The 22215-nt window shown below is 49.1% G+C and overlaps 1 protein-coding gene across 2 annotated transcripts in view; it reads right to left on the bottom strand.

The window, feature by feature from the left end:
- Positions 1–22215, bottom strand: part of GALNS (galactosamine (N-acetyl)-6-sulfatase) — a 44913-nt gene that overhangs the window by 4301 nt on the left and 18397 nt on the right. For both annotated transcript variants that reach the window (XM_064723492.1, XM_064723493.1), the window contains 3 exons: positions 19756–19858; positions 9454–9575; positions 709–826 (listed from right to left, as the gene is read on the bottom strand). In XM_064723492.1, coding sequence (XP_064579562.1) covers positions 709–826; positions 9454–9575; positions 19756–19858 — 343 coding nt within the window. The remainder of the gene's footprint in view (positions 1–708; positions 827–9453; positions 9576–19755; positions 19859–22215) is intronic.

Here is a 22215-nt window from a genome sequence, read left to right as displayed (position 1 = left end):
TGTCTGTAAGAAGATTTTGCCTGTTACTATTTTGTCTGTCAGCCCACAGACACATTCCCTGGGATACACAACCTCCTGTCAAGTGACAACCTCCCCCAGATTATCCAGTTCCTCTCCCAGGTTCTCAACAAACCAAGCAGGATTTGACAGGGAAGCCAAACTGTAACTTTCCAACAGGAGACTTGAAAGAGAAAACAGAACTGAAAAAATTCAATTTCAATAAAGATTTTGGGAAATTCAGGCATGGGGAGAATTGGAGGAGACTAAAGATACATCACTGAAAATGTCCCATAGAAGACTCAAAACAAAGAGGGCAGGGCTGGATGGGATATTGGGCAGGAATTGCTCCCTGTGAGGGTGGGCAGGCCCTGGCACAGGTGCCCAGAGCAGCCCCTGATCCCTGGCAGTGCCCAAGGCCAGGCTGGACAGGGCTTGGAACACCCTGGGGCAGTGGAGGGTGTCCCTGGATGGGCTCTAAGGTCCCTTCCCACCCAAACCACTACAGGATTCCACAATTCCAGGGTTTGAGAACTGCAGAAGGGGATTAGAAAGGAGAAGAAGGATCTGTCCTGTCTCTAAGCAAGGAATCCACCAACAGGTAATTGTGCATCTCTCCTCCATCCCTTCCCACCACTGCCAGTTTATGAAACCTTCACAAAATGTGTTTCAACCCAAGGAGTCTCCACGCCTTTGTGCCTCAGCACTCACCATGACAGCCTGGTCACACACGTTCAGCTGGGGCTGGCCTGGCACCAGGGTGGCCCTGTGCTGCTGCAGCAGCCCTGAGATGTGTTCCACAGCCTGCTGGTACTCCTCGCTGGCAAAGCTGCAGGGGAAAGCACAGGGGTTACTCTGGTGTCCCCGAGGAGCAGGAGATGTGCAAACACCCTGCCAGCTGCCCAGGGCTCTGCAGGGCATGGAATCCAGGCTGGCAGGGGGCAGGGGCTCTGCTCAGGGCAGTGAGGATGGCAGGGCCTTGTCCTCCCCACAAATCACCTGCCTCCAGAGCAGCTCAGCCTCCAAAACTGCTGCTCCAAACGTGCAGATCTGCTAGGAGCTCATGTGGCCTCCCAAGGGAATTGTCTTAGCAAATAAAAGGACATTTCTGGGTTGTCCCTTCAGTGATTACCCAGACACAGGACAAACACCTTCCCAGACAGCTGAGGACAGAATTTCCCAAGGCAGCCCTTCCAGCTGTCCCACCTGAGCTCAGCAGCTCCCCACACTCTCCCCCCTTTCCAAGGGCTCTCCTGCACACCTGCCCCGGCAGAGGGGAGGCGTTTGTTGCAGGGAACAGAAGGGAATGTCAATATTTTGTTTTACAAGAGTGTTCTCAGGAAGGGTTTCAAACACAACCCCGGGTCAGTTCAACTCCACAACCACCAAGGAAATGAACTAAAATTATGCAAACACAGAGGAGAAGAATAGAAGGGCCTTGTCCAAGACAAAAATACCTCCCCCATTCCACAAAATGCTGAGGTTCTGCCCCATCCACATTCTTCCACCACAGCTTGATTATTCCAAGCTGGGAGCCATCTGCCATGCCCCAAAATGTGGTTCTAATGACCAGATCCTGACCCACCTGATTCCTCCAGCTGCCATTTGCTGGAGTGGCTCAGGGTGCACTTCACTAATATCTCAAGTATTTCTAAAAAGCAGAATTCCTAACAAAGATCTCTCTTTGTCCATCACCTTAAGAGTCACTTAAAAACCACCAAACCCCCCCCAGAGAGCGGCAAATTCCTTGTGAAGATAAAAGAACCAATGCAGCTGGGTCCTGACCTCGGGCTCCCCCTGCTCCCAGCCAGGCTGGCCAGCAGCCCCACACTCCAGCTAATTTCCTTCTTTGCAAAACAATCACATTTGGAAGGCCAGCGATGTGCCAAGCGTTTCCAGTAAACCCTATAAATATCCCAGCTGGGCAGGCAGCCAGGCAGAGGCTGATTGTGGGGCTGGGCTGATAGAGAGCAGGAAGGGAACGTGGGATGAGGAGCTGGAGCTGCTGCTCTCACACCCAGCTGCCTGGATCCTGCTGGACAGAGCTGAAGGACCACCCTGAAACCCAGAGGATCCTGAGAAGCTCCTGAATTTCATAGAATCCGACAATCTTTGGGTGGGAGGAGATTTAAAACTCATCTCATCCCATCCCTGCCATGGGTAGGGACACCTTCCACCATCCCAGGCCCTGTCCAGCCTGGCCTTGGGCACTGCCAGGGATGCAGGGGCAGCCACAGCTGCTCTGGGCACCTGTGCCAGGGTCTGCCCACCCTCAGAGCCAGGAATTCCTTCCCAATGTCCATCCATCCCTGCTCCATGGAGGTTGGTTCTCATTTCTTGACCCCATTGATATTCCCATTCCATGGAGGTTGGTTTTCATTTCTTGACCCCATTGAATCCCCATTCCATGTGGGTTGGTTTTCCTGCCTTGGCTCCATGGCTCAGTTTAATCTCAGATATTACTGTGCAGCTCCACAACATGCCCCAAAATCCCACATCCACGGATTTGTGAAGTATTTACTGACTGCACAGGAGTTAAAACTGCCTCCAGCCCTAAGCAAGTGCATTTTGAGACAAAATCTGCAAGAGTGCCTGGAATTTGCATGTAAAATGGGGATAATTACCTCATGGTAATCAGCCAGAGCTGTTAGGGGAGCTGGGAACCTCTCCTGCCTGGAGTCCCATCCTCTCCGGGAGTGCACACGCAGGCCTGGGCTGCAGGGCCAGGTTTGCTGCATTCCCTGCCCCACAAAGAGGTGCAATTATCTGTCCAGGTGCCTGGGCACCATTGTCTGGGAGGAGCAGCCTCCAGGGCGAGCTGCATTTCCTATTCCAGCTCAGCAATCCCGGCAAGGAGGGCTGGGAATAGCACTGCAAGGAGGAGAGGGTGAGCAGGTGGTGTTGTGAGGAGCTTGCTAAAAGAGATCCCCCAGCGTCCACGAAATTATTCCAGGCTCAGAAGGAGGGAGCAGAGTGGACAAAGTCCAGGGTCATTACACTAATTGACACTTTACCTCCGGGAAGCCCCTGGAGATGCAATCAGGGCTGCATTGGAGAGCAGGGTCCCAGGCACAGGTGTGGGCTGTGCTTCCTTCATTTACTGTAATTGTGCCTTGGCAATCTGCTCCATCCTCCTCCCCCCACAGCTCCTGGAACCTGCTCTGCTGCTTAACCCCAGCAAAGCCAGCCTGCAGGAGGAGGGCTGGCCTCACCCAGAGCCAAACTCTGCTTGAATCCCCTGCTCCTGGGGGTTCCACCTGCAGGGATGGCTCCCTGCCACCATTAAATGCACCCCCAAATAGATCAGCACCCAAATAAATGCAGGAGCATTTCCAGCAGGGTTTCAGGATGTTTGTGTTACACCTCATGGCCTGGGAGTGGTGGGGCCCTGGTGAAGCTGAGAGGGCTGGGACAAAATGGGAATGATATTTTATAAAAACTCCCATAGTGGGAGTCACAAAAACCTGACAAAGGGCTCTAGACCAGGCTGGACAGGGCTTGGAGCAGCCAAAGGTGATGAGTTTTACACTCATGAGTTTTAAAGGCCCCTTCCAAACCAAACCATTCCATGGTTCTAGGAACAGCAGCTCTCAGATTGATATGAAGTTATGGGAAGAGTATAAAATGTGGCTAATGATACTTCACTTCCTTCTCCCCTGGAATTATTTTAATTAAAACCATTATTTTTAATTCTGAAATACACCCAGATTCTGATAATTTGATTTTATCTGTTATCAGTGCTTTGAGGCTTCGCAGCACCGTGGTATCCAAGTCTTGATCTTGTCTTATTACTCAGTCTTCCTCAGTTCCTCTCTCCTATTATCAAGTTTATTTGCAATTTAAGGTCTGCACAATGCAGGAGGCAGAGACAGGTTTGGGGCTCTGCTGCTGGAATTACTGGAGAGACTCAGAGGAGCCAAAGGAAAACAAATGAGGAACCAAAGGCTGAAGGTGGCCCCTACCCTGAGTCACCCCTGGTCCTGCAGCATTTTGGGCCCAGATGCATCCCTGGAGGCATGAGGGCACATGGCCACAGGAAACCTTGGAATTCCAGAATTCCTTTTCCAGGGTGGGAGAGCCCAAGCTGTGATGATCAGCACACCCCTTGCAGCAAGGAGATGTGGTGGTGCTGATCCTCCACCTGCTCACCTCTTCTCATGGCAGTTCTCCCTCCTCAGCTCCCAGAATCCTGGATTTCAGTGCCAGGAACCCCAGCACTGACATGGCAAAGGGGGTAAAGGTGGAGTGAGGGGTGAAGCCTTCATCTGGGGGTGAACAGGGACAGGAGTAACAGCTATCCACTGATCCTGGCTGCTCCTGTGCTATTCCTGAACTTTCATTTTCAGTGCTACTCCTGAATCACAATTTATGTTCTGTGCTCTTCAGGGAACTTTCTTGTGGCTGCAGCACTGCCTGGACCTGTCTGTGGAGATGATGATGATGATGATGAAGATGATGGTGTCCCTGTCAAACTGCATTTTGCATTTTTCCCAGCTGGTTCATGCAGGGTTTTTCTCCCAACACTCCTTTTCATGCAGCATGGCTCCACCCAGAGCTCCTGAGGGCTGTGGGCTGATGAAGCACAAGCCCCAGGCTGGCCCCAGACCCTGGGAAAGGGCAGCCAGAGGTGTTTGTGCCCATCCCCAGTCTCCAGGCTGCTGATTCTCCTCCACAGGAGGGTTTTATTTCCCCCTCTTTGGGTTTTATTTCCCTCTCTTCCCTCCATCTGGCTCTGTCCCAGTCCCACCCTGCTTCTCCCACCTTGCTGCAGCCATTCCCAGTGCTTGGTGCTCCATGGTTGTTATTGCCACCTCTGAGGCTCCTCAGCCACAATCTCCACATTTCAGTGTCCCCTCTCCTGTGGCAGCTGCTAATTCACCCTGCACTGCAGCTGGTGCCATCTCCCTTTTCCAGGATGAGGAGTCAGCACCTCCCCCAGGCACAATCCTTGCTCTCTGTTATTATTCACATTTTCCCCCTGTTCTGCACCTTCTCTCTCTTCCCCACAGCCAGGTTTGTGCCCTGAGCACTAAGGTGAGACTGGCAACTTTTCTGTCAGATCCTTTCCCCTTTAGCTTCCCTTCAGGAGCTCCTTCCCCTTTTTTTTTTTCTGGCTCTATAACCACTGCAATTACCTCTCTGATGATTTCCTGAATTTTCCATCTGCTCGAAATAGGCACTTGTGAGCTCTCTTCTTAATTAATGTGTTCTAAAATCATTATGTTCATCAACCAAGCCTTATCACTTCCATTTTCTTCCATAATAGTAAAATCCATTGCCCTAAGTAAAACACAGGAATTTTGATGTTCATAATTCAATAAACTCATTGCTCAGAGCAGAAGCTGCTGCAAACCTGGAGTAACAACAAGGTGTGAGCAGCCTGTACTCACCCTGTCCTCACTTGTTACTAAGCTTTGCACCTCTGGCTCAATCTGGCAGCATTTCAGAGATTTCTCTTATAAATTCCTTGGCTTCAAAACACTATTTCTACTTCAGGCTGCATTAGGTATTTTACAAACTGTGTTTTCAGCTGTGCCAGCTTTGCTTTTTATATATACATATAAAAATATATAAATAATATATTATATATTTATATATCTAGATGTATAAATATAAATATTATATATAAAATAATTCTGCAGTATTTTACTAAATGTCTGCATAAACAATAATCTGACTCAGATAATAAAACTGACAACTGCTGGTGAAGATGGTACCAACAGATAATTTTGCTGAATTTGTCACATTGCAGGAACAAGTTCCCTCTGTGGTACTTAGCACACACACCACAGCCCAAAGATAACAGAATCTGGCCAAGGAAAAAACCTATCAGATCTTTTAGTTCTGCATTTGGATAAATTTGGTAACAAGGGCAGTTATTGCATGCAGGGAGGAAACAAAGCCCTGCTCAGAGTCAGGGAAATGCTTCTGCTTTCTGTGCTGCCCCACTCACATTCTGGGTTACAGTTTAAAGTTGAGGGCTATGAAAAAAGAGAGATTTTCTGTCCCCAGCCTGCACTGACCTGGTGACAAAAAGGCACAAAGGGCTCCCCTCTCACCACCAGGGATGAGGTGACTCCTACACAAGGGCCCAAAGGGGCTGCAGGAGAGGGACTGGGGACAGGGATGGAGGGACAGGACACAGGGAATGGCTCCCAGTGCCAGAGGGCAGGGATGGATGGGATATTGGGAATTGGGAATTGTTCCCTGTGAGGGTGGGCAGGCCCTGGCACAGGTGCCCAGAGCAGCCCCTGGATCCCTGGCAGTGCCCAAGGCCAGGCTGGGACAGTGGAAGATGTCCCTGCCATGGCAGGGGTGGCACTGGACGAGCTTTGAGGTTCCTCCAACCCAACCCACTGCAGGACTCCAGGATATTTCAAGGCAAAGGAAATACCACAAACACAACCGTGTCCCTTGGCAGAAGATGGGGGGCAGCAGCAGGAGGAGAAGCCCCAGCCATGGTGGGAGGGCTGTTCCCAGAGCAGCTGAGGGCAGGGGGGCTCAGCAGTGCCAGACACAGCCCCACACCTGGCAGGACCTCCTGGAATTGCCTGAGCCACCTTCAGTGCATGAGGAGCTCCTTTTGCTGGCACTGTTTGCAGGCAGGCTCAGGAAATGCAGGGAGCAGTGTGAGGAAGAGGAAGGACTTGTCCTGCCTCACCAAGAACCCCAGGGAGCTGAACATGTCACTGCTGCCTCTGGGGCTTGCAGGAGTTGCACCTTCAGGGATCCCTTCAGCAGCCACTTCAGCACAGACTGAAAAGCTTTGTTTGATTTTTGGAAAAATGGGTTCTTTCTATCCACTCATCTTCCTAATACAGAGTAACAATCATGGAATGGTTTGGGTGGGAAAAGAACTCAAAACTCACCTAGTTCCAACCCCCATGGGATGACTCAAATAGAGGTGGGCTTGGCAGGGCCAGGTTGACGGTCCTAAGGGTCCAATCTGAAACATTCCCTGAATCTATAAAGTGTCCCTGTGTGTCCTGCACGTGCAGTGTCCCTGCCCTGCAGGTCAGGCTGCTGCTGCAGGGGACTGAGCTGCTGATTCCTGGGCTTCCCTGGCTCTGAGATCCCAAATACAGAAGCAGTGAATCCCTCTGGAGGTGCATGTGATGGCAGCCCCTCCTGAGCAGCAGGGACACCCATTGCTGGTGGCTTTGCACATGATCCCACTCCAAACTCATGTAAATCAAGAGAGATGACAGATTATTAAAACCATTTCAAGGGAGAAGAAAAGGCTGCACTAAATAAGGAATAAATGTAATAAAAAGTGAGCAAAAGCAGGCAGGGAGAGCAGAGGCAGCACACAGGGACAGACAGATGCAGGCTGGGAGCAGGATGCTGGATTCCCTTTGGAGAAACATTAGTGTGGGGACTCCCAGCAGGCTCCCTGCCAAGGGGGATAATTAAGCTAAATAAAAATACACACCAGGAACAGCTCCACAAATGAGGATAATTTAATTACCACATTCGATAGAGCAGACCCACTTCCCATGAGTTTTCCATTGTGACCAGAGAGGAGACAATAGCAGCAGAATGTGCTGGAGAAAGGAAAAGTGGTGTGCTAAAAGCAGGGCTTCTATTAGGGGCTGCATAATAAACACCAGCCCAGCTCTCCATAATCGGGTCATAATCTTGCCATAAAATTCAATCAGAGCAACAGCTTGTGAATATCCAAAAAATCAATGCAGCCATATGAGAAATGATTGCAGTGGAACCCTGGAATTTATTTCAATGCTCACTCTGGGGTGGTGGGAAGGAGCAGTGGAATCACAGGGAAGCAGGTGCTGCAACACCTCTGAGGGGAGAGCTCCTGTGCCTCAGACCCAGAGGAAACACAAACAGAAGCCCAAAATCACAGAGTGTTTAGGGCTGAGAGCTCTAGAGCTCACCCAGTGCCATCCCCTGGCAGGGCAGGGTCACCTGGAGCAGGTGACAAAGGTGACACACACAGCAGGCAAGCTACAGTTCAGTTACTGCTGCCCATTCTTTTCATTTTTGGAAAAAGAGATTATTTGTGTACACTCATTTCCTAAAACAGAATCACAGAATCCTGGCATGGTTTGGGTTGGAAGAGACCTCAAAGCCCATCCAGTGCCACCCACCATGGCAGGGACACCTCCCATTGTCCCAGGGTGCTCCAGCCTGGCCTTGGGCACTGCCAGGGATCAGGGGCAGCCCCAGCTGCTCTGGGCACCAGGAGCTCAGCACCCTCACAGCCAGAAATTCCTCCCCAATATCCACCCATCCCTGACTCTGGGGCCCCCATTCCCTGTGTCCTGTCCCTCCATCCCTTGGGAATGACCCAGTTGTTAAATTTCCCTGGAAGCCCAGCCCAGTTTGGTTTCACTGAGCTGCATTTCCAGCCCTGGGGCTGCAGCTGTGCTCTGTTCATTAGTGCTGGAATGCAGAGGGAGCAGAGCCCCCAAAGAGCTTTACCCACTGCTGATGCCCCTCTAAAGTGCTCTGTTAGAGAGAGAATGGAAATATTCTCCCTCCCCTCCTCTCTCCAGTGAAAACACTCCATGGGCAGCACAGGCTCAGCTCCTCTGGAAGGAATGGGCTGAGTGTGTCCACTCAATTATTCAAACCAGCTGAGTAATGGCAGCCCTGTCAGCTCAGGAAACATCTCTGCCTCTCCAGGCTGCTGCACAAACCCAGCTCTGGGCAGGCAGGCCCAGCAGCTCCTGTTCCTTGATTTATTTCCACCCTGTCCCTGTCAGAGCCCCTGCAAGGGATGAATGAGGCTGAGTGTCCCTGCATTTGCTGCAGGGAGGGAGGTGGGAACACCCTGGGAGCATTTTTGGAGGTGGCAGAGCTCTTTGTAGGCTCTGCTGAGTGCATAAATCCTTGTGGGAATCTCTCAGGGCATGGTGTGTGCCAGAGATAAATATGACAACAGCAGGCTTAGAGGAGAATGGATTCAGACAGGCAGGAGAGCCCGAGGAAGGAGCAGGATTGGGCACAAAGTCCTGCCCAGCCCCTCTGGAGCAGCTCCCTCAGCTGGGCCAGGAGACTGGAAGGTGACCAGTGTGTCCTCCAGGGATTCCAGCACCACACAGGTTATTTATTTATTTCTCCCTGGCCCCAAAGCTTCCCAGCAGCTCTGTTTGAATGTGCTGCACCCAGCCCTGACCTGGCCTGGCCAAAAATTGGTGTTTTACAATTAATACTGGTTAATTATTCCAGTTAATATTCTGTTTTCCTCCTCCCCAAGGGACTGCAGGACACACAACAGGAACAACCAGGCTGACAGGTCCATGTGCACACCCATCCCACCTGACCACCCAAAACCAAGGGTTTTGCTCCTTCTCCTGAGAAAAAGCCAGCAGGAAAACCATCATTTCCCAGCCTGGCTTGCTGGGACAGCTTTTAGGCAGATTTTAAGAACCAGCAAATAAATTGTGAACAGTGACACTGGTGAGGTTCCAGACAGCCCAGGAAGTGGCTCACCTCAAGGGGAACTTCTCCCCAGGGTCCCTGCCCAGGTGGAAGAGCAGGGGCAGGTAGGTGTGCTCCTCCTGGGTGTGTGTGGTCACTCCATCCACGCTCTGGCCAGGACAGAAATCGATGCCCTGCAGGAAAAAGGAGAGAAGTCATCAAAGGTGATGCAGGGCAGGCAGCAAAACTTGAGTTGATGCCACTTTCTGCAGCAAAACACCAACAAACCTCAGGATTGTTTTAAACCAAGAGTCCACTTCAATCTCCAAAACACATTCTGAGCTGCTGGGGTAAAATAAGGTGAGCAAGTGGTGTTGCACTAAGAGCTGAAGCAAGGCCGTGCATGCTTGTCTTATAAAAATATAATCCCAATAAAATATTCATTAAAATGAAATGGCAGAACAAAAGACAAAGAGGTGGAAGCATTTAATCATAAAAGTTCTGCACGTGGAAAGGATTTTCTGGCTGGTTTTTCTGGCTTTGGAAAGCCCCAGGGAGATGGGATTGCTTGACACTTCTGATCAAAACCAAAACCAAACCCCAGGAGAGACATCCAGAGAGGCAACAGGCACCTGAAAACTCTCCTGGCAGCACCTGAGGGATTGGTTTCTCTGAGAAATGAAGCAAATCTGGTTAATTTTATGAAAACCGGTGTGTTTTCAATTGGATTCATGGCAAGCTGGTATTGAGGGCTCCCCTGGGCATGTCAGTGGGGACGGGGGCACTGCAGGAAGGGGAGACACCCCCACATTCCTGTCTCTGGCCATCTGGGGGGCACAGGGTGGGATTTTCCCTGCAGCAGCACTGGATTGGAAGGGCTCAGCTCCTGGGGAAGCAGCTGGGAGCAGCAAGGGGTTAAATGCTGGCTGGGCACCAGAGCTGCCAGCTCCATCTGCCCCAGCCCTGCCAGCCCCATCCCTCCCTCCCTCCCCAGCCCTGCTTTGCCAGCTGGGAGCTCCCTAATCCCTGGCCTGCAGCCTCCAGGGCCACCAGAGCCCATTTAAACCCCTGCAAGAGCCAAAAATGCAAAAAGCACTCATTTCCCTGGGCAGGCAATAGTGCAGGGCCCCCCAGCCCAGCCCAGCCCAGCCCCAAATGGACTTGTTAAAGCTGGGTTTTACAATTCCAGCCCCCACGCTGCTCCTCACAATCCCAAAGTGCCCCAAGCCACGGACAGAGACATGGAGAGCAGGTAAATGGGAGTGCTTCAGGGAAAGGGGAAAAGCAGCTGTAGCATTTGCTTATAAAACAAACTGAAAAGGCTCTCTACAGATGTTGGTAGGATTTGATTGGCAAACAATTTTCTAAAAATATCCCGTGTTTTTAATGGACAGCTGGTCAGTGGAGCAGTTAATATTCTGCTTTTCAATAAAGCAAGAAGTTTAGAAGCCCATGAAATCCCATTTATCTGCACAGGGCTATAGATTCCTGAATCACTGACTGGAAAAATAAGGGAGTTGCTTGATAGGTTGGAGTGGCCCTACCAATAATGGACTTTAAATGGATACAAAACTGATTGACCTTCCCACCCTGTGATGCCACAGGCCTCTGAAACACACAGGGAAAAGAGATTTTTGTGGGTTTTTTCCCCCACAAAAGGACCAGTTAATGAAAAGGTATCAAAGCCTCCATAACATCCAAATTATAATTTGGATGCAAATCAAACAAGCAATTTAATTAAGAGCCTGCTAATTGGTACAATGCTCCTCGCTGCAAATGCTTCAGTGTGAAAGATTTTTGTCTCTGGGGTGTTTGTTTAGACATTGCTCAGTTTCTATTTTATCTTGTGTTTCCCAGGAAATCCTTGTAGCCCAAAACACAATCCCAAAGATTCCCAGGAAAGAAAATGCTGGGACAATTTGCCTGATGCCACCAGCCCAAAGCCACCTGTCATTCCAATTTAAGCACTCAGTCCCCTCTTGAAAAGCAGTCTAGTGGAGAAAAGTCAAATAAATAAATAGGTAAGCAAATAAAACCCCGAGAATACCATTTCAGGACATTTCTAAAGCATTCCAAGTTTATACCTGCAAATAAAATGGAATATTGCTATTTTTATGTGCTCTGTGAGTCAATATTCAACCTGCAGAGAGAGCTTCAAAGATTTTCTATCTACTCATCAACAAATTAGTAAAAAAAAAGCTATAAATATACAAAATTCAATATTATTTATTTTGTACAGGTAGGTTTGGTGATGTTTGGAGCTGGAGAAGAGGCAAGAGCTGCCTAAGCAGGATAACACCACCCAATTCCTCTCTCCTGTTATCCCTAAAGCTGTTTATTGCCACACTGTTCACAGCAATGTGCAGGGATCAATAATTTGGGCACATTCCTCACTTTTGTCCCTGTTCCCTATGCAGGTAATGGCTGGAGCCCCATCCCTGCAGGGCTCAGGGAAGGACTGGCTGTGGCTCAGTGCTCACACCTGGACTGGTCCCTCCATGGCCCTGGGGCTTTTGCAGCCCCGGGATTTTGGGATTTGCAGGGCTCACTGATCAAACACAGCACAAAGGTCACTCCCTGTGCTTCAGCAAACTCTTGGGCTTTTCTCCTCCTGGATAAGCCTGAAAACCAAACCAGCAGCTCCTTTCTGGAGCATCTCCTGCCTTCTCAGGGAGCCCACACAGAGCACCAAAGCTCCTGCCCAGCCCTGAGGGTGTTCTGCACCACCACAGAAAGCTGTTTGCTGCAGGAGAGACCCCAACCATCCTTTCATTCAATGATTCTGATTAAAACACGGCATTCCCTGCCCACCAGGTGAGCTCCAGCCATCACCACCCCGTCCTCCTCAGCAATCCCACAGCCCTGTTGTTTCTCCATCCCTGGCGTGCAGCAGCCTTTGGTTGCACAGCTTTCATTTCCAGAGCAAATGGCCCACAGATGCTGTGTCAATAGAGACATGAGACAAACACAGCCGCTGCCACTTTGGGCTCCCTGCCAGGAGATGGAATCACCACTTGTGTTAACGGGAGCCCTCTGGCAATTGCTCAGCCTGGCTGCAGCCCAGCCCAGCCCAGCTCTGCTCACCCAGCACCAAAAAGCAGGTGAACACTGCAAGCAGAACAGCACAGCTGCCAATTAAAGCCTGGAAATTTTGTTTCTTGCTGTTTGCACAGGTAAACGGTGCCCTTGGTGTCCTGGCCATTCCTGGGGAAATCCTCCTTGGGATCAGCTCCAAGTGGAGAGGCCAGGCTTCAATCCTGGGCACTCAAAACTGCTGCTGATGGGTTAGGAGTGGGGAAGAGACCCTGGGATGGGCAGATCCTGGGATGGGCATTGCCTGGAATGATGGGCAGCCCCTGGGATGATGGGCAGATCCTGCAGATGGGCAGCACCCAGGGATGATGGGCAGCCCTGGGAATGATGGGCATTCTGGAATGATGGCATCTGGGAATGACGGGCATTCCTGGGAATGATGGCAGTCCCTGGGAATGATGGGCAGCCCTGGAATGATGGGCATTCCCTGGAAGGGACGGGCATTCCTGGAATGACGGGCATTCCTGGGAATGACGGGCATTCCTGGGAATGATGGGCATTCCCTGGAATGACGGGCATTCCTGGGAATGATGGGCAGCCCTGGAATGATGGGCATTCCTGGGAATGATGGGCAGCCCTTGGGAATGATGGGCAGCCCTGGGAATGATGGGCATTGCTGGAATGATGGGCAGCCCCGGGAATGATGGGCATTCCTGGGAATGATGGGCATTCCCTGGAATGATGGGCATTGCTGGAATGATGGGCAGCCCTGGGAATGATGGGCATTCCTGGAATGATGGGCATTACTGGAATGATGGGCATTCCTGGGAATGATGGGCATTGCTGGAATGATGGGCAGCCCTGGGAATGATGGGCAGCCCTGGGAATGATGGGCAGCCCTGGAATCATGGCATTGCTGGAATGATGGGCAGCCTTATGGGATGATGGGCATCCCTGGGAATGATGGGCAGCCCTTAGGGAATGATGGGCATTACTGGAATGATGGGCATTCCCTGGAATGATGGGCAGCCCTGGGAATGATGGGCAGCCCTTGGGGATGATGGGCAGCCCTTAGGGATGATGGGCATTACTGGAATGATGGGCATCCCCGGGAATGATGGGCATTCCTGGAATGATGGGCAGCACCCAGGGATGATGGGCAGCCCTGGGAATGATGGGCATTCCCTGGGATGATGGGCAGCCCTTGGGGATGATGGGCAGCTCCAGGAATGATGGGCATTCCCTGGAATGATGGGCATTCCTGGGAATGATGGGCAGCCCCTGAGATGATGGGCATTCCTGGGAATGATGGGCAGCCCTTGGGGATGATGGGCATTCCTGGAATGATGGGCAGCACCCAGGGATGATGGGCATTCCCTGGAATGATGGGCATTCCTGGGAATGATGGGCATTCCCTGGAATGATGGGCAGCCCTTGGGGATGATGGGCAGCCCTGGGAATGATGGGCATTGCTGGAATGATGGGCAGCCCTGGGAATGATGGGCAGCCCCTAGGGATGATGGGCATTCCTGGGAATGATGGGCAGCCCTGGGAATGATGGGCATTACTGGAATGATGGGCATTCCCTGGAATGATGGGCATTCCTGGAATGATGGGCATTCCTGGGAATGATGGGCATTACTGGAATGATGGGCATTACTGGAATGATGGGCAGCCCTGGGAATGATGGGCATTGCTGGAATGATGGGCATTCCTGGGAATGATGGGCATTACTGGAATGATGGGCAGCCCTGGGAATGATGGGCAGCCCCAGGATGGGCAGCACAGCGAGCTCGATCGATGCCTGGTTCGTATGCTCAGAGGACCAAAATCAAATGTCATTATTTGTGAGGTTCTACTTGACTTCACATCCCCGGTGCAGAAAAGGCTTTATCGATCCCTTCACGTGCAGGAGAAGGGCAATGGCAGAGCCTGACTGGAATAACCCCTCTGGCATTTCGCATTAAAACAATAGCGGCAGCTTTAGAGCCGCAGCTCAGGAATCCCAGGCAGGCTCCCAACAAACTGACAGCACAAAGGTTGATGTTATCAGCCCCTCTCCCACAACCAAAGGGCGTTTTCCACGGTTTTTCCTTCATTATTTTTCCCCCTTCTTGTCTCAGTGCTCTTGGGAGGTCCAAGGGCTGTTCTGTGCTGGATGCTTTTGGTGGGAGGCAGAGAAAAGGAAATTTCCTTTCTGCTAGCTCCCATTCCTGCCTCCTCCATCCAGCACTACATTAGCAAAAGCCTGAGGACTTGCTGCCTACTCTAAATTTATAGAAAACACCCATTTTTTACCCTTTCAGACCCCTGCTTTCAAAAACCCCCAGCATTTGACAGGTGGCTGTCAATAGAAGTCCTGTGTGTTTTCACTGTCCAAGAGGGATCTCCCAGGTTTATCCTCAGGTTTATCCCCAGGTTTTTCCTCAGTTCTCCCTTTGCTCCTGCACACATGGCTATTTCCATCACTGCTGATTTTTGCTACAAGGAAGAAAAAGGTGAACAATGAAAAGCTTTGATATCCAGCACTCCTGGAGCAGCAGGGACTCAGCCCACGTGCAGGAGGCAGATTTTTCTGCCTCTATCAAACTGTTTAAAAATACAAACACATTTTTCAAGTCAGGCTTCCTTTCATCTCCCTCTGTCCCATTTATCACCTCTTGAATGTCAGAGATGTCAAATTATGTAAACATGAGCCACCTATATGGATGGAAGGCAGGTAAACAGCTCCAAATAAGCATCCTGTGCAATCCTCAGGGAAAATGTCCCACAAAATGCTTACTCCCACTTGATTCTGTGAGTGAGCCTTCCCTTCATGCTTTAGAGAGACCACCCCCTCAAGCATCAAGAAATCCAGTTAATCCAGCAGAAAAGGCAGCACCAAGGTATCCTCCAGCACTCACAGAGACTACAAGACTTCCTGACAGGAGTCAGACTAGAAAATAAAATTGCTTGGGGGTTAAAAAATAAACAAACAAAAGCTGGGAAGAACAGCACAGCACAATTCATCAGTGTGTCAGATGACAAGCCCTAATCCCAGGCCATAAGGCAGAGGATGCAGACCAGTAAGGGCATGCTGCTGTCATGGGACTGGGGGATGACAGCAAACCTGTGTGCTGCCTGCATGGGATGTTTCCAGAGCAAATATTGCGAGTGCCAGATGGAGAGAGGAGCCCTCAGAGCCCTGCTAGGCTGTGCCTGCTGCAGGCTCTGTGTCCCTGGCAGGTTTTTATTGGTGTGTACATCCTTTATTGCTGAACCAACTCACACCCCAGCCAAACACAGCTTTCCAGGTGAGGGGCCACATCCTCCCTCACCATCCTGCTCATCCCAAACAGGCACCAGATCCCCATTTTCCAGGAGCAGCATGAAAATGGGGTGCTGGCAGCTTTAATGAGATAATCCCATCTGAAAGTCAAACAAAAATGGGAATTAAAGCCAGGGCAAGTTTACTGTATCAGTGATTTTCCACACAGTCAATTACCAAGGGAATTCTGAAAGGGAAAGTAGGGCTGGCTAAAGTCTGTCAAAACCATGAAATATTCCCCTACCCATAAAATAAAGCTTTCCAAAATGTGCAGGCAGCTGTTTTGCCACATCTGGCAAACTTCAGCTCTCTTTCCAATGGATGACAGGAAAACCACATATTCCAGGTCTGAGTGGGGACCCTCACACAGAGAGTTTCATATCTGGAAGTCTCACTGGATTCACAAAGAGGAAAGACCTCTAAAGATCACACAATTAACAAATCCTCATTAGCTGGAGTTCTACTGGGATGGCAAGTCAACCTTATTGAACAAACAGCCAACAGTCAGAATTCCAAATGCCACAGATGTGCATGGATTTATAGTTGTTTTTCAAATGGAATTAGCAAACAAAGTGGCCTTTTTGATTCCAGAGTCCAATATCAACACAGCTGGGAAGCCCAGTGACTGAAAGAGGGAACTGTGCTGTAAGGTGAGCTTAGAAACTCCTCCAGCAGGGCTGGGAGCTGTGGAGCTGCTCTGCATTCTGATTTATTTCTATTTTTAAACTTGCGAGGTTTGTAATTAATGGCTTGGAGACATGAGGAGAATTGGAACAAACCTCAGCCTCAGCTTCCTCTGCGTGTTGTTAATGGCTGCTCTGGCCACTAATGTGCTCCAATTTTCCCCACATCAAGCTCATGTGATCCAAGCTGCAGGAAAGAGAGTGGATTTGTAATCGTCTCTCTGATGTACAGGATAATTGCTGACTTTTATCAGACAGCAGTTAAACAAAGACTTGGAAAGAAATAAATATTCCTTAATTGCAGCACTGCCACTGCTCACAGTGGGAGAGCCTCTGGAAGGAGTAGCTGGTCCCCATTATCACTGTTCCACACTCAGACATGCAGGAATGAGTTGAGTTCCATGCAGGGGTTTATTTATTTCCCCACTGGAATGAGGGTTTGTGCTTTTATCAGCACGGAGAGCGAGGATTGCTGTGGGAATCTGCCACCCCTACACCCAAACACACAGACACAGGAGCTCCCAGTTCCTCCCACCCAGGGAAAACCCTCCACGGGTGATAAACAGGTTTCACTCACACACAAGACAAATAAATGATCTCATTTTATCTGTGTGGAATTAGCACCGAGACAGAGCATAAAAAACATTGCTGGAGCCAACTTTCCTTTCCTGCCTGCTGCCTGTAAAACAAGCTTTAAATCCTGAAGCACTGCAGTCTGAAAAAAGACAAACACACACATTTACAGCCCTGAATGGAAATGACTCCCTTGGAGCTGACACTTCCTTCTACCCCCCAGGACATCCCAGTGAAAGAATCCCTGCACTTTTATATCCACAAATGTCACCAGCACTTAGTTCTGCACCTGTGATGCCTTGAGGACCTTCCATAAGTTCAAAAAAAAAGAAAAAAAAAACATAGAAAAAAATTAAATCATGCAAACAATCCCTCCCCAAGCCCAGGCTGCTGTCAGGAGTGCTGGGAGCTGGGCCTTGGTGCTCTGGGTTCCTGTCTGAAGGGATCTGCAGCAAGGCACACGTGTGAAGCTGCCACTCTGCAAATGCCCCAGAGTTTAGAGCCAAGAAAGACACAAAAAGGAAAGGAAATAATAGTGCTTAACATCTAACTGGGAGGAGATTAGCCAGGAAATAAATATAATAAATAAAATGGTGTACATAGTGTGATGTGGGCTCACAAAAGTGTTGATAACAGATTAAACACATTTATTTCACTGGTTTCAACCACTGCTGAATTTTCCACTGTGCCTTTCCTTCAGCTTTCCTTTTCAGCCATCAAAAACCCAACAAACTCATCCCAGTTCCATTTCAATAATTCAAAATAGGTGTTTTGTGCCAGGAATTGTGAGACTCATGCTCAGTGTGGCTCCAGACTTTCCCAGAATCACAGAATATCCTGAGTTGGAAGGGACCCACAAGGATCAGGGACTCCAACCACAGGTGAACATCTAAAAGCTCAGATTCAGCAGGGAAGGTTTAATATTAAGGGGGATTAAGTGCTGATTAAAGGGAGCATCCCTTAGAACAACTTGGAATTTGCTCATTTTCCTCTCTTCATGCCTGATTTCAGGAGAGGGAGGCCCAGTCCCCACAGAAATATTCCTAATACCCAACAGAAATATTCCTGATACCCCACAGAAATATTCCTGATACCCAACAGAAATATTCCTGATACCCCACAGAAATATTCCTGATACCTACAGAAATATTCCTGATACCCCACAGAAATATTCCTGATACCTACAGAAATATTCCTGATACCTACAGAAATATTCCTGGTACCCCACAGAAATATTCCTGATACCCACAGAAATATTCCTGGTACCCAACAGAAATATTCCTGATACCCAACAGAAATATTCCTGGTACCCAACAGAAATATTCCTGATACCCCACAGAAATATTCCTGGTACCCAACAGAAATATTCCTGGTACCCAACAGAAATATTCCTGGTACCCAACAGAAATATTCCTGATACCCAACAGAAATATTCCTGATACCCCACAGAAATATTCCTGGTACCCCACAGAAATATTCCTGGTACCCCACAGAAATATTCCTGATACCCCACAGAAATATTCCTGGTACCCCACAGAAATATTCCTGGTACCCAACAGAAATATTCCTGGTACCCACAGAAATATTCCTGATACCCCACAGAAATATTCCTGATACCCCACAGAAATATTCCTGATACCCAACAGAAATATTCCTGATACCCACAGAAATATTCCTGGTACCCAACAGAAATATTCCTGATACCCAACAGAAATATTCCTGGTACCCCACAGAAATATTCCTGATACCCAACAGAAATATTCCAGGTACCCCACAGAAATATTCCTGGTACCCAACAGAAATATTCCTGATACCCAACAGAAATATTCCTGATACCCCACAGAAATATTCCTGGTACCCCACAGAAATATTCCTGGTACCCCACAGAAATATTCCTGATACCCCACAGAAATATTCCTGGTACCCAACAGAAATATTCCTGATACCCCACAGAAATATTCCTGGTACCCACAGAAATATTCCTGATACCCACAGAAATATTCCTGGTACCCAACAGAAATATTCCTGATACCCAACAGAAATATTCCAGGTACCCCACAGAAATATTCCTGGTACCCAACAGAAATATTCCTGATACCCAACAGAAATATTCCTGATACCCACAGAAATATTCCTGATACCCAACAGAAATATTCCTGATACCTACAGAAATATTCCTGATACCCCACAGAAATATTCCTGATACCCCAACAAAAATATTCCTGATACCCAACAGAAATATACCAGGTACCCACAGAAATATTCCAGGTACCCACAGAAATATTCCAGGTACCCCAACAGAAATATTCCTGATACCCCACAGAAATATTCCTGATACCCCACAGAAATATTCCTGATACCCCACAGAAATATTCCTGGTACCCCACAGAAATATTCCTGATACCCAACAGAAATATTCCTGATACCCAACAGAAATATTCCTGGTACCCAACAGAAATATTCCTGATACCCAACAGAAATATTCCTGATACCCCACAGAAATATTCCTGGTACCCAACAGAAATATTCCTGATACCCCACAGAAATATTCCTGATTCCCCACAGAAATATTCCTGGTACCCCACAGAAATATTCCTGATACCCACAGAAATATTCCTGGTACCCAACAGAAATATTCCTGGCACCCAACAGAAATATTCCTGGTACCCAACAGAAACCTGCACAGCAGCTGTGGCAGCTCTGAGGAGACTGAAGCATGGTGACATCCCCCAGTTTAAAGGGCTCTGTGCCCAGGATCCCAGGTCCCTGTGCCATTACCTTGCTGTGCTCCTCCCAGGAGTTGCTCCAGGTCCAGTAGTGAGCTTTGTAGAGCCCAGCTCTCACTGCCATCAGCTCGTTGCCACGATAATAGAAAATGGGCCTGCAAGGAGAGCAGAGCTGCATGAGAAACACCAAGAGCCAGGGCCCAGCCTCCTGATAAGGGCCACAAACCCCTTAATGGCATCCCACTTCCCATGTGGATATCAGGCAGGAACAGGCTGCCTCCTAATAGTCTCCTCTGCAAGGTTTTCAATTAACATTTCTTAAAGTGTTCATCAAGTTGAGAGCTCAGAGGGTGCAAGAATGAAACGTTATCCAGCTTGGCTGCCAGTGATTGTTAATCCTTGAACTCCCAGCCCCTGGGATTTCCTCTGGAGCGTGGCGGTTCCAGTGTCACACAGCTCTCAAGTGCCTGCCTGCCTGCCAGGGACAAGGGGATTCAGGGGCTCTGGGATGCTCTGCCCAGCCCTGCCATGGAGCTGGCAGTGCCACACGGGCAGGATGGAGCTGGCAGTGCCACACAGGCAGGGTGGCCAGGAGGACACCAGATGCCGGCGTGTTCTGCATGACATCTCGGAGAAACTCCACATGGAAAAAGCTGGCAGCCAGACATGCTGTGGTTTTAATTCCTCTCCATTTTTTTCCCCCCAAACCTCACTTTGCAGCATGTAAACACGCTGCTAAAGCTGCACTTGCTCCCAGAGGTTTCCCTGATTAATAATTCATCCAGGAAATGCATCTCACTCGCTGCATCTGTGCTGCTCCCTGGGCATCCCAGCAACATTCCTGCTGGTTTTCCCTACAAAACACTCCTGGTTTTATTGAGGGAACAGCACAAAATTTTACTGGAAGGGACTATCTGCAGGAGAGACAGTAATTTGTTGGTGCAGCTCCTCTGTCCAGCTCTTTTAACAGGACACGAGGGTGAAGCTGTTTGTCACTGTCAGGGGGAACCTTTGTCTTTCCTTCTCAGATGCCACTCCAAAACCAACTCACCCTGGTGACACCACCTGCAAAAACCTGTCCCTAAATGCAAGGTGAAATTGAAATATCCCTGTGTGAATGACAGGAGTGGCCTCAGAGCTCTTTTAGCCTCAGTAACAATGAGCCTCCCTCCTTTGTCACCAAGAGGAACAAAGGGAAAACAACTTTGTCACCAGGAACAAAGGGGAAACAACTTGGTTCCCAGGAAGAAGGGGAAGCTGCTCCCAGAAAATCCCATTCCTGCATTCTTAATGCACCTGGAAGTGAAATAAAGGCAGCAAGAGAGACCTGCCAAAGTGCAGCACCTGATATAAACCAGTGCCATCAACAAAACCTCCCAAAAATATTCCACACAGCACTCCAGTCTCTTTTCCTTGCCATCAACAGCCAATAATGATCAGTTATGCGCCCTCCTGACTAAAGGTTTTAAGTTTTTCCTTGTAAAAAAAATACATTTTCTATTCTGAAGGAGGATTCCAGCTTGTAGTCAATATTCTGATACAAATTATTTTTTTTCTCCATTCACTTTTTCCTTTTTAAGCTTAAAAGAACAAAAAAAAAACTTCATTTCCTGGCAAGTTTTTGGGGGTCTGTGAAAATTTTGTCCTGGTCATGTCTAGGGAAAAAAAAGGAAATAAAAAAGAAGGGAAAAAAAGCCACAACGTGCTTTGAGTGCCTGTTATTGTAACACAAGCAAGGGGTTGGTGACTGCACTGAAATTCCCTTTTAAAACAACAAAGAAACTTTCCAGACTTCCAGAAGATGGACCAGGCTGTGTTTGAGGAACCTGCAAAGCTCCTGTAATACTCAGATGTGCTCCTTGCTTAGGAGGCACAAAAGGAATTTCACAGCACAAAGGTTCTCATCCAAGAAGGAAAAGAGTTCCAAAAATGTTTTCCATGCCTAAGTTCCCTTGCTATCTCCCAAAGAATATGATTGCAGTCAGATTTCCCAGGCTGCCAAATTCCTCACCAAAACCCCAACTCCAAGACCTCTCCTGACCTCTGACACTTCCAATAAAATATTTGTTGGCAGGATTTGCTCTCAGATCTTGGTGCCTGTGCCCAAGAGCTGACAGCACATAAAGATCCCAGGTCTTTCACCCAAATCTGTCCCTGCAGAACCACTCCAGGGTGGGAGGAGGATTTTCCTGGTGTTTCCAGGTCCTCTGCAGCAGCACAGCCTTCCCCTCCCAGCTGTGCAGCAGGACAAGGACCCAGCACACTCTGGGCAGCTTTTGCAGTGATAAATAATGGATTGTCCCCAGTTCTCAGGCTTTTATCTCCCCTCCTGCCATATGTTGTTCCAGGGATCCCTGCTAACCCTGTGACATTTTCATCTGTCCCCAGACTCCAGTGTATGGCAACATGCCACATGTCAGGAATTCCCAGCCCAGCCTGTTCCAGCAGAGCAGGAGCTCAGGGGCAGCTCTGCTGCTGCCTGCACTCAGCTCCCATCAAATACTCGTGAGCT

Source organism: Zonotrichia leucophrys, chromosome 11 (assembly GCF_028769735.1).
Source record: "Zonotrichia leucophrys gambelii isolate GWCS_2022_RI chromosome 11, RI_Zleu_2.0, whole genome shotgun sequence".
NCBI classification, from domain to species: domain Eukaryota; kingdom Metazoa; phylum Chordata; class Aves; order Passeriformes; family Passerellidae; genus Zonotrichia; species Zonotrichia leucophrys.
This window is presented reverse-complemented; position numbering and strand designations above follow the sequence as displayed.